The sequence below is a fragment of the Canis aureus genome, chromosome 25, assembly GCF_053574225.1.
Source record: "Canis aureus isolate CA01 chromosome 25, VMU_Caureus_v.1.0, whole genome shotgun sequence".
Lineage (NCBI taxonomy): Eukaryota > Metazoa > Chordata > Mammalia > Carnivora > Canidae > Canis > Canis aureus.
This window is the reverse complement of record NC_135635.1, coordinates 33,577,357-33,590,173: the sequence shown is the minus strand read 5'-3', so window position 1 is coordinate 33,590,173 and position 12,817 is coordinate 33,577,357. Positions and strand designations below refer to the sequence as shown.

Below are 12,817 nucleotides of genomic sequence, written 5' to 3'. Positions count from 1 at the left end.
TTTTTCAGGAGTGAGAAAAGGATGTTAAGGACTTCTCTTATGTTTCTTTGATGTAAATAAATTTCAGAATGAAGAAATTGCCTTCAGTAGCCAGCTAAGTGGGATCTCTGTCTTCCCTTAGGTCCAGAGACTCAGACATAAGTAGATTCCATCATCCCTGGGAGCCCCTTGTTCTTCCCAGCCTGGGAGAGATGGCCTGGTGGAGAGAGGCTGGAGACAGAAGCCACACAGATAAATTCATATGATCCAACCAGTTCAAAGAAGTACTCAAGCTTCTCCCTACTCCCAGAGTACCTAAAACTTAAATACAGCATGCCATGCTCTATGCTTTGATTTCTGTTAACTGAAATCATTTGTTGCCTATTGCTAGCTTTTATTTGGGGCCCAGTTCAATTCAATTGAGGTGGGGGAAATTACAAATTCATACTCGTGCTAGTTTATTTTTAAAAATATTATGGCTCCAGGAAATAATATGGCTTCTATTCCTCCAATGTCTTACTTAGGGACATCTTTCTAAGAAGAGTTATGTAGAGCCAAAGATTGGTTCTGATGGTTTGCTTTTCCTTTTCCTTTTCTTTCTTTCCTTCTTCCTTCCTTCCTGCCTTCATTTCATTTTGTTCTGATTCATTTCACAGAAAGATGGTTCTGCTCATATCAACAGAACGAGACAAACCTTCTTTCTCCAGGTAAGAAAGTCTTCCTCAGATCCATGTTGTAAAGCTTATGTTCTGTGCACCTGGGAAACTCATGTTCCTAATGTAGCTTTGTGTCAAGTTCCTAGATACCCAGTTATCCTGTTGTCTATATGTACTTTGGAGGATGCATATACAGTTATCTTTGAACAATACAATTTTGAACTGCCCATTTTTTTTGATACAGTACTATAAATATATTTTCTCTCACGATTTTTTTCTTTTTAGGGAGAGAGCTTGAGTGGAGGGGGGAGGGGCAGAGAGAGAAAGGGAGAGAAATCCTCAAGCAAAGTCCTCACTAAGCATGGAGTCTGACCCTGCACTCGATTGCAGGACCCTGAAATCATGACCTGAGCTGAACTCAAGAACCAGATGCTCAACCCCTGAGCCACCTGCACACCCCATCTTCCTTATGATTTTCTTAATAACATTTTTTTCTCTAGCTTTATTGTAAGGATGCAGTATGTAATATATAAATATACAACATATGTGTTAATCAACTATTTATGTAATTGGTAAGCCTTCTAGCCAACAATAAGCTATTAGCAGTTAAGTTTCTGGAGGATCAAAACTTACACTCAGATTTTTTACTGTGCAGGGGATTGGTGCCCCTACTTCATGTTGTTCAAAGGCCAACTGTATATATACATGTGCATGTATCTGTGTGTACATATATACACATATGAACACACATGTACATACATGCATGCTCATTCCTGGCTAACATAGAATCTAACAAGGAAGATACGTTCACCCACATGAAGAGAGGACACCTGTTTACCTTTATTGAGAAAAACATCACCTGTGCCTTATGATCAAATAAAGTCCCTAAGAGTTCTGTGATTTGAACTGTGCAACACAATTCAGAATATGAGAGGGGTGCATTAATAAGATTTTTCCTAGAGAAGAGTTGTGGAAATGATACATCGTACAAAAACATGTCCTCAATCCCCTTTGACAATGATGTTACTATGAAGTAGTCTAGTAGAAGGTTGTGTGGGAAGTGTACACACATAGAACATACTGAATGCTGTGACAAACTAATGGTAATCAGGCTCAAGGACAAAGCAAATGGGAGCACACAATGATGCTTAGGTTTTTTACTGCCTCCCTAAAATTTAGCAGCATGGAGAAGATTCCGTGGTATGTAAAACACGTCTCTGCAATCTTCAGTGTGATAGAGATCAATTCTTTGAAGCAAAGGAGATTCCTGAGAAGAGGATGTGAACTGGATCCTGTTGTAAGAAATATCCATCTTGGAAGAATGGGGCTGGATGCTGATAGAGGAGACTGAAACGAGTAGGAGAAACCCCAAAGTCTAACGTCTGTACGGAGCTCAGAGAGCAGGTTGTAAGAAAGTCACAAAGGCCCTGTATTAGTTTCCTGGGGCTGCCATAACAAACTACCATGGACATGATGCCTTAAAACAACATTATTTTCACACAGTTCTGGAGGCCAGAGGTCCAAAATCAAAGTGCCAGTGCTGTGCTTCTTCCAGAGGATCTAGGGAAGTATCTGTTCCTTGCCTCTTCCAGCTTCCAGATTGCTCCTGTAGTTCCAACACTCCAATCTCTGCTCCTGCCTCCCCCTGATCTTCTCTTCTCAGTCAAATCTCTGCCTTTCTCTTATAAGGACACTTGTCATTGGATTAAGCCTGGACAATCTAACCTGGATAATCTAAGATGATCTTATCATGAGATCCTTAACTTAATTACATCTGCAAAAATAGATCTTTTTTTTTTTTTTTTTTTCCCCAAATAATGGTAACACTCAGAGGATCCAGGGGTTAGGACATGGATGGATCTTTTGGGAGGGGAGGTCCATTTAACCCATGAGAAGCTCCAACAGTACAGCAGAGGTGAGAGGTGAGGAATCCTGTGTGGGAAGCCATGGAATGTCGGGAAGCAGGTGGTCACTCAAAGAAAGAGGACAAGGTGAAGCCTGATGCTGTGAAGGGGTACATGGAAAGGAGAAAATGAAGGCTCTGGGCCCCCCTTGTGAGCCCAGTAGTTAGCACCAAGCCATCGGCATCCTAGGACTGGGAGGGTGACCACTGCAAAGCACCACTGGATGTCTCAGTCAAGGCGTCTGGGTAGGTCAAAAATGGACTCAGGAATTAGGAACAAGCAGACGTAGTCCCATTCTCAAATAACACTAGCAAAGTGGTGAGAGTCAACCCTGAGCAACTGGATGCATGGGTGAAGGAACGAGGGAGGCTCAGTACTTGGATAGTAGCCTATGTACAATGTCAGATTGGTTCTGGTAACTGAGAGACAAAGGGGCAGGAGTCCCTTCCCTTACACATGCATGCCCTCTCCCCTGTGTCATCCCAGGCTTCTGGGTGTTTTCTTTTCTTATTTCCTCCAGAATTGCTCTTGACCAGCTGCTACAAGAGGACCAGTTGCTTGACAAGTCCGCAGGACTCCCACGCAAGAAATCACACCCTATTTTACTCAGCTACCTGAAGGTCCAGTCCAGGCCCTCATTTCTAGCTCTCTGGCTAGTTAGTCATGCCTGCTACTTTCCATAGTAAGCTATTTTTGGCTCAGTATTTGGTGTTCTGACCAAGATTGTCTGCTCCAGGACCAAGGTGTGACAGATCAGGCTTGAGGTCAGCTGTCTCTCACTGGCTTTCAGCCTAAAATTAATAGGGCAAGGAAGACACATCTGTACAGTAGAAATCATGGCCCATTTCCTCATGTGCTCAAATACCATTCAATCATTACATATCAGTGTACTGTGGTATAATTATGCTTATCACCAGGCCGGTTTTCTTCCAGAACGCATACTGACTTGTCCACACATTGATTTAAAAGTCCTACACTGTCTACATTCCAAAAGGATATAAGGTGACTCCAAGGTGCTATGGGACTTCACATGGAATAATCATTATCTAGAAAAGCCATGGGTCCTCGTTTGGTTGTTAGAAAGCTGTCTTGATTGCACCTCCAGTGTTGCTGGGAAAGGTGGTTGCCCTCATTAATTAGACAAGCACCTTTTGGACATTTTAAAGTTAATAAAAATTCCTACAGTTCCTTGAGGAAAAGAATTGCAAAATATACTGTGGGCACATGTGACATTGGTGGGAGGGGTGTGTGAAGCAGGATGTATCCGAACACCCTTGGGAAGCCAATGGTCAGATGGCAGCCTCTGCTTCCTTCACCCCTGACTCCAAAAGGGCCCCTTCTTGTTCTCAGTGCCACCCCTCTCTCACCTTCCAACGGTGGCTTCAAGCTCAAGGTTGCAACAGGCTCAATATAAAGTCCATTTGTGGGCCATCAGCCTGTACAAGTACTAGAAAGTGCCATCCGTCTCTGTTATAAGTAATGCCTCTGAAAAACTTCTTAAAGAAAGTATAAATGTTACAATACTCTGTAATTACTGGGATCAGTTCATCAGATAGCTGCTTTCTGAGAGAGGAAAAGGATCTACCTTGTTATGCTCTGACTAGGTAAATGAGAGGATAGGAAGGAAGAAGGTGAATGAAAACAAGCTCTGGGATCTAAACAGGATGGCACACTGGTCAGGGGCTGTGGGTAGCAAAGCACATGAGGAGGGAAATGATTTAACCCTTCCCAGCTTCAGTTTCCTCATCGACAGATAAAAACATTAAGAGCAGCATTACATAAGATAACCTGTGTAATGTCACTGGCCTTATGCCTGCCTTGTACGAGCTGAAAAAAATGTTCAAGCTGAGATATTCTTGTTGAAGTTCTATTAATAATGATGATGATTGTTATTACCATTATCCATAGCAGAAGTAGTAATGATAGTCCAGGTGGTGGCAATGTAAGGTGACCTCTGGGTTTAGTGAAACTGATAGAGAAAGTCATTAAATGAGAGAATCAAAAAGTAAATGACTAAGTAGGGGCAGGGGTGTCAATACCGATCCTTAGTGACATCATAACTTTGTCTGGGATGAGCTACAAGGGAGATGTCCTGGCAAAGTGATTTTCTAGCCAAATGCACAGGGACTCAAACCTTTAGCTCTGTCACTTGAGAATGTGTGACTTTAGGGAAGTCAGTAAACTTTGCAGAGTCTCAGTGTCTTTTTTGTAAAATGGGAATAAACATTGTGTACTATGTGTGCAGAGAACACATATAAAATAGAAGTAACATGCATAATGAACCTAGGGTCCAGCAAATATGTCCCTTCCTTCACCTGGTGGCCAAGTTCTTTCTCCTCCTTTCTATGGCTGACAGACTGCAAAATGAGGTGGGAAATAGGAGAATGAGCATGGTGGGCTCTTTGTTAAGAGAAGAAAGATGTCACCAGTTTCCTTACATTCTCCTCCCACTGGGAGAACTGATGGAAGGTACAGTAGGGCTGCTAAATGTTAGAACTTGCACCCATATTTAGTTACAGCATGTAGTGGAATAATTCTGAATTCACTGATGTAATGTGCTACTGCAAGATGGAAGCCATCCAGTGAAGAAGAGCCTCAAAATAGGTTTTCATGGAAATTTAACTCTGAACATTCCGACTTGGTACCTTACCATAAATGAGATCTGGAAACACTTTTCTGCCATAAAATTAAAGATAGTTTCCTAAAGATAAATAAATTTAATGGCTATAAATACCTTCCCATCATCACTCCAAGATATTTACCATTTGATCTGAGTTATAATGGAAGAAGACATGCCATCCGTGACAGTCAAAACAAGTTTAAGAACTCCTTTCCATTTTTAATGTTACTTTCCTTGATGAAAATTTAATTTCATTGAAAAAAGAATCTTCAAAATCACCTCATTTTTATTCACAATGTTCCTGTCTTGACGACTTCATTCTTTACATTTCTTTTTCTAAATTCATAGAATACACTTGCTGTCATGCAAAGTCAGGCCCAAGACTTTGTTTTCTTAAGGTGTTGTGAAGGGAAACTAGTATCAATTTTGACATTTTAAGTGCACTTTCAGAAAACTCTCTTTCTGATTTATATTAGCATTCCTGACACTGATATGCGTTATATGTCATTAGTTACTTAAATGTTTTCTATAATTATGTAAATTATGTTGACACTGCCTAGTCGGAAGCTTACACTTTACTATTTTGTCATTTGCGAAGTTCTAAAATGCATCTGATAACCATTTGCAAGTATTTTCAAATTAGACAGTTGTTAAAGGGTTCTTGCTCTCTTGTTGCTTTCTCTGTCTACAATGCTTAGTCCTCTGCCTTGCATGAGAGGCACTTCAGTAAATATATCCTGTCCTCCTCTCCCAATAGACTTAAAAAAACCTACACAGGATAATCCAAGTTATGGTCATTATCCTGATGGGGGCTCATGGTCAGATGGGGGAGATACAGTCAGGTCCAGGTCTCCAGATTATTACAAGACAATATGGACGACAGGTGTTATTAATAAAGGGATGAATGACTGCCACGTCAGAGGAGAGAATGACTTAGGGTCCAGATGAGCCAAGGAAAGCTCCACAAATTAAGTGACCTCTAATCTGGGTCTTGAAAGTTCAGTAGGAGTTTGGTGAATGAAGAAATCAGGAGAAGAACATCCCAGGCAGATGTACAGATAAAGGCATGGCCAGGAGGATGAGAAGTCAAGGAAGCTTGGAACGTAGGCTGCGAGAGCCTAAGCAGTGGCTGACTAGATGGAAGAGCTGGAGCACAATGGGAATCATATGTAAAGGCCTGGAAAGGCGCATCAGAAAAAAAAAAGTTTTTATTCTACATGCAGTGGAGTCACTGAAGTTGTTTATGCAAAGAACCAATGGGATCTAACTTCTCAGAACATAGCCAACATGGTGTGGAGGACAGACAAGTGCACAGCCTCTCTGCTTTAAGCAGCCTTGAGCGATACATTCTTTCAAAACCACGGAAGGGAAAACAATCTCCTTGCACCTTAATCATTCTTCTTTCAAATAGGAAATCATATGGTCATTGCTGGGTGGCTCATGAATATATGGGAAAGATAAATACAGCATCCTAAGCATTCCTCAGAGATACTTGAAGAAAACATGATAAATATGGTGGCTCTCTCACTTAGTAGCCCAGAGCTCCAAGAGGGACTGTGGTTCACAGTACCTCTGCCATATTATTGACTGCATGGCAATATGGTTCTGCCATATTGTGTGTGGGGACATGCTCCACCAAACCTCTCCACGGTATGATGTCAGCCATGCCTCTGCCAAATCCACATGTGAGGACATGGTCCACCATGCTGCTGCCACATCCATGTCTTAGGATGGGCACGGTCCACCTCACCTATGCCACGTTCAAGTATAGAGCCCTGATAAAGTCGTTCCTAACTCCACCCTGCCCATGCTATGGCAACAGGCACAAAGATTGGTGTAACAGGAGATGAAGGGAGGTATCTAGTTCAACTTTTCTGAGCCAGGATCATAATGATGAAAGATGTTGACGAAGGAGCAAAGAGAAATGTTTAAAATGAATTAAGTAATAAATGCATGAATCTATGAATAAATGAATAACAAACCATATGTTAGAAAAGTAAATAAAAACCTAAAATAATGGAGAAGGACCTACAAGAGGGGTATTATTTTCAGAAATAAAGAAGAAAATAAAGGAAGACAAATTAGAGGAAGAGATAATGTGAAAAGGTAAACACAGTGAACGATCCATATATGTACATACACACATATATATTTTTCATTCTCTAGATGTTTCTTTACTTTCCTTACATGCTTTTGAGAGTTCTTGGTGAGTAGAGATGAATAGATGGAGAAATCAGAACCTGTGCTTTCAAAAAGTCTGGCTCTTCCCTCTTACTCTTCTCAAACCATCTGTTAAGGGCTGAAAGTTTTATTTGGGGGAAACCTAGGCCCCATTAGAAATCATTAGCTATCTGACCTATCCTTTCCAAACACACGTGTCCATATCTCATAGCTTCCATCCTGGTGAAAGGGGTGGGAAGTCACATTTTCTAAAACTTAAGGAAACAAAGGGTGGGAAATTTGTTCTGAGAGAAAGTCTCCAGAATTATGTGGCAGCATCTGTGAGTTTTACTGGCCACTCCTTGGAGGTAGCTCCTATCACTCATCTCAGACCAGCCCAGCCCTCATGGTTTCAGGAGACAGAATGCCCGCAGAGACTGTGATGCTTCAAGCAAACTCTAGAGAGTGTGGCATTTAGGACAGGTTTGGCACATCCTCGTCCAGAAAAGACATAAACCTGCAGATACTTTCCTTCCTCTCTCAGCAGCATAGCCCGGCAGGGAGGCCTGCAATTGGTATATGGGGGCTACCTATTCATCGGCACCACACAGGGCAATCATTGAGTTAAATAGCAGTTAGTTCTCTTCGGGAACAATGTGAACCACCCTCTCTCTTAGCCCTAGGAACACAGGAGCATGCCCATGAACAAACGGAGAGCCCACGGCTGAATACCACTGGGAGGAAAATGAAGGCCACAATGGGCCAGCGCTCTCAGTGTGGGTGCAGGGGGCGGCCCTCTAATAACACACCAAACGGGCGGCCCTGTGCTCACGGGCCACCCAAGCACGTCCAGCGGGAGGTACCATGTTCTTGGGAAGCCACTAACATGCCAAGCCCCTTATTTGCAGCCTGGGGCACACTTGTGCCAACCTTTCACAAATCAGGAAGCGAAGGTGCAGCACCATTATTTCAGTAGGGAAATGGATTTTTGCTGCCACGTCTCAGTGTAAGCAAGTGTAAGAAAGACCTGCCGATTCTATAGAGGGAGAAAATGAACAGGTACGCGAGAACGTGCTGTATGGCTCAGAGCGGGACTGAGGGAAATACGGGGTGGGGGAGGTTCTCAGGTGGTTCTCTTACCTTTTTGTCACTCAGGCCAGAAACCTGGTCCACATACTCTTCTTGGATCATGAAGGCAGCTAAGTTGGCAGTGTAGCTGGCCAGGAAGATGACGGCAAAGAAGGCCCACACCGACACCATGATCTTGGAAGTGGTCCCCTTTGGGTTCTGCACGGGTACGGAGTTGTTAAACACCAGACCCCACAGTAACCAAATAGCTTTGCCGATGGTAAAAGACGGGCCACCTGGCTCTGCCGGGATCAAAAGACAGGGACAGAAAGGTAAGACAGAGTCACTGGTTCTATGTAAACCAACAGATACACGGAGCTGGGTGAGTTCCTGCTCAGAGCAGGAAACCCTCCGACTAAGATACAGACACTTTAAGTTGAGTTTATGCCTCTCTTCTCCTGGGACCATCAGGAAGGCAGGAGAAGGTTATTTCTTTTTTTTTTTTTTTAATTTAAATTCAATTAATCAACATCTAGCACATCATTTATTTCCGATGTAGAGTTCAATGATTCATCGGTTGCATTTAACAGTCGGTGCTCATCACATCACGTGCCCTCCTTCATGGCCATCACCCAGTTACCCCATCCCCCCACCCACCTCCCCTCCAGCAACCTTCAGCTTGTTTCTTTTAAGAGTCTCCTACAGTTTATCTTCCTGTCTGAGGACTTCCCATTCAGTTTTCCCTCCTTTCCCCTATGATCCTCTGCGCTATTTCATATATTCCACATATGAGTGAAACCATATGATAATTGTCTTTCTCTGATTGACTTATCAGAAGAGGTTTCTTTGGAAGAAAATCCAGGGGCCTGTCGGTGTGTGTGTGATCCTGCTTCAACTAGTGTTCAGGACTCAGCCAGGGCACTGGAGAAGCCCCCTTCCTGCCCCCATGCATACAAGACCCTCAAGACCACATCCAAACTGAACAGCAAAGGCAACTACCCCACTATTGTCACACTCATGTCCTTATTATTGCCATTCCTGAAATTTATATTTCTATCTACCAGGAAAGGATTTCAACTTTAAGAAAGGTCAACAAGAATTAGAGAGAATGTTCTACCACTGTCATGGGCCTCCTGCAATTTTATTCACACTGCTGCTAGATGCCTTTGAAAGTCCCTTATCCTCATTTTTCTTTAGCTTCGAGCACTTAGCACTAAATGTTTCAACCCCACTCCAATGCCAACACATCCTAACTGGGCTTCCTACCATGGTAGCTTCTGTGTAAAAGATATCAGGAAGGCCAGAGAAGAAATCACAGATGGCTGGCTTTGCCACACTCTCTGAGGGCAGAAAGGCAGACTGTCTTTGACTCTCCTCCACCCAACCTTTATATGCACAGTGGCAGGTCTTCTGCTCCTAGATTTATTGTGGTCTCAATGCTTTCAAAGCTTGGTGATGGCAAAATCTTGCCTGATGTCTGGGTCTCCATGTAGCCCCTCCACTGCAGAAATGAACATCTGCCCGCACAGTTTTACAACACATTAGCACAGGTCTTATGATGCTATCTGTGATCCCGATAGCATCTGCTCTGACAACTAAATCAGTGACTACACATGTCAAGCCTAGTATCTAACTGTGCACACACATCTGTGCGTGTGGACCTTATTTCATGGAACAGATGTGTAACTGAAAAGTTGTTCATAAATCAAAGCTTTTGTACATTGCAAAATGCCCCAAGGAGACTTGGTATTTAAAGTGGTCCGAGTTGAATTCCTTCGCGAAGATAGGTGCCCCTTGGTAAAGTAAGTAACTTGTAAGCCCTTGCTTTGAATTTTGTGGCTGGATTTTTGCCTCCTTGATCTTCTTCAAAGTGAGAAGAGAGAGCATACACTCACTTCAGTTCCTCACACTGTTAACGTACGTATGTACTTGTGTGTTTCTCAGATGTTTCACTTGTTACTAAATGCCACTCGGGATGGAAAGTAGGTCATGGCTTCTGGAAGACCCTTTGGCCACAGGCACAAGGTTCCCTGACTGTATCATATTGTGGAGATACTCAAATGTCTACCCCAGAATGCATGAGCCAAATAAGGAGGTAGGTCTGAACCTGGAAATACACAGGGCAGTAGTGGTTCACAGCCTGGACTGTGAAGTTAACAGAAACTCTAGGGGAGTTTTCACATAACACAGCTGCCTAGCACCCCAACCCCAAAGATTCTTATTAAATTGCTGTGGGGTGGGTGGTTATTCTAATATGCAACCAAGGTAGAAGACCACTACTTTGAAACATGCTAGTGGCCCGAGATCCAACACTGGAATGAGTCAGAATATTAGAAAATGAGGTCCAAGCACCTTTGTCTTTTAAGTGCCCTACAGATAATTCTGTGTGGCTGGGGTTAAAAAAGGCTTTCCTCTGGGAGGAACAATCTCAGAATAAAGCTCACGTTCTAGATGAGAGAAGGCTCAGGGAAAAAAGTGTAATATTTCCTAATCCTGGAATTCTCAAAGTTTTGGATTATTTACAGGGGTTCCATGTACCTCTTCAGGAATCTAGCAAATGTTTTATGAAGTCTCATAAATGCCTCGAACATAGGGGCAGTCCTCCTATCTCTTGACCCACTTACCCAGAAAGCTGGACTGCCTTCAATAGTAGCTATGGGTGAGAACTACTATCTGCTGGTCATTTTATTTCAACCACACAATGTCTATGCTCCCTGGCAGACGTATCTGAGCCAGGGTCATGGGTTTTGAAGATCTTGTACCTTAGAGGTGGACTCCATTAGCCACAACTACCCCCTGTATATCCTGGGGCAGCCCCATTTTCTTTATTCTTAATATATGGGTATAGCTGCATTGTTGGTCCTTCTGTTCAGACAGACTGCTCACAGCCTAAGGTTATTAAAATAGTTTCCTCTGACGTGTTTATGCTACATGAATCTATTGCCAGCTTTCCGCTCATTTACCCCGGGGTAGAACTGGGCTTGCTAGGTGAGGCTCCTGCCAGTGAGGGACATACAGATCCAGACTAACCTCTTAATTGGGGTATTTTTAATGAGTTGCCAAGCTTTTGACATGGAAGGCTGAGGGTTCATTTTCAAAAATGGATAAGTCAGGGAGTGGGCAGACACCAAAAGAGGAGTACAGAAACTCAGAACTGAGAATGAGAGAGAAAAATGCAAAAATCCAACAGTTACAGGAGGCTTACCTCTGCCATCAGCGAGGCACCTGTTGTAACCCACAGGGCTGAAGTACTCGAAGACAAAGACAGCCACGGCTGAGACGATGAGCAGCATCACGAACATCATAACCCATACGTCAGCACTGAATGGCTCTGGAGAAGGAAAAAAAAAATCAGTGCTCAAAATTAAAACAGAGAAAAAAAAAACAGATTCTGCTTAATTTGCATATCATTTGCATAGGCAACACGTATTTTTGCAGGGGAAACAAACCACAAGTGTGTTGCACGTCTTCAGAGAGCCACAGCCCGGGTTGGGGAAGAGTGACAGGCTGTGTCTGAATGTCTCCATTCCCCTGATGGGCAGGTCAAGGTCTATTTTCTTTCAAACACATGAGAAGGAGAGCTTCTTCTTTTGAACTTTTTGAGATAGTTTCTGCTATTGCCAGGAAATGTGCAACTATAAGAAGTACTAGATACTGAGTAAATGAATCATATGGGACTGGCTCTTGGTTTATGTTGTCACCCATATGGCCACACTGCTCCATAGAGGCCTGGAAAACCTTTCACTGATGCTTCCAAACTTTGTGCACAAATTCATGCTCCATAGACTTAGTCTTATTTTGGACTTGACTTGATTCAGTAATAACTGCATCCAATGAATAATTCTTTTGCCCTCTTGCCTCACCTCTCCTCAACTTCCTAGCCTACATTTACTTTTCAACCCATTTTGATGTGGTATATTTTATGGGACATCATTAGGGTATGAGGATGGGAGTCAATGTCAAAAAAAATCCATCCATATTGACAATCAGTGTCTGTAATAGTGGGAATGTAGCAGTGACAAGGGAACATGCCTCTGATGAAATTAACAAAACAACTACAAGCTATACCCTAACACCAAGTGAAAGAGTTGATAGGATAAGACTAGGAAAGAGAACAAGAATGTTCTACACATGCTTTCTTTAATTTCTTTAATCATTATTGCTGAATCCCTTCCACTGATCTAAATCTCTCTGGCTTAGAAGTGTCTAGAAATTGAACACTGTATTCCAAGAGCCACTTCTCTGAAGGTCTACAAAAAGGGACAATTGCTATTCTTTCCCATGATATGATGTTCCCTCAATTGTGTCTCAAAATAGTTCTGGCCTTTTTAGCTGTCACATCACACTGTAAACTCATAACTAAGTAAATTAACATACTGTTTTTTCCACTTTCCAAATCATTAATAAAGATGAAGCTGAGAAAGGGGAAA

At 42.6% G+C, this 12,817-nt stretch overlaps 1 protein-coding gene across 12 annotated transcripts in view; it reads right to left on the bottom strand.

Annotated features, from left to right (window-relative positions):
- The window catches only part of GRIN2B (glutamate ionotropic receptor NMDA type subunit 2B), a 543,572-nt gene that overhangs the window by 87,214 nt on the left and 443,541 nt on the right, over positions 1-12,817 (bottom strand). For all 12 annotated transcript variants that reach the window (XR_013364272.1, XR_013364270.1, XR_013364277.1 and 9 more), the window contains 2 exons: positions 11,593-11,718; positions 8,460-8,689 (listed from right to left, as the gene is read on the bottom strand). Coding sequence is in view for 1 of the 12 variants with exons in the window: in XM_077870998.1 (XP_077727124.1) it covers positions 8,460-8,689; positions 11,593-11,718 (356 nt within the window). In the remaining 11 variants the exon portion in view is untranslated. The remainder of the gene's footprint in view (positions 1-8,459; positions 8,690-11,592; positions 11,719-12,817) is intronic.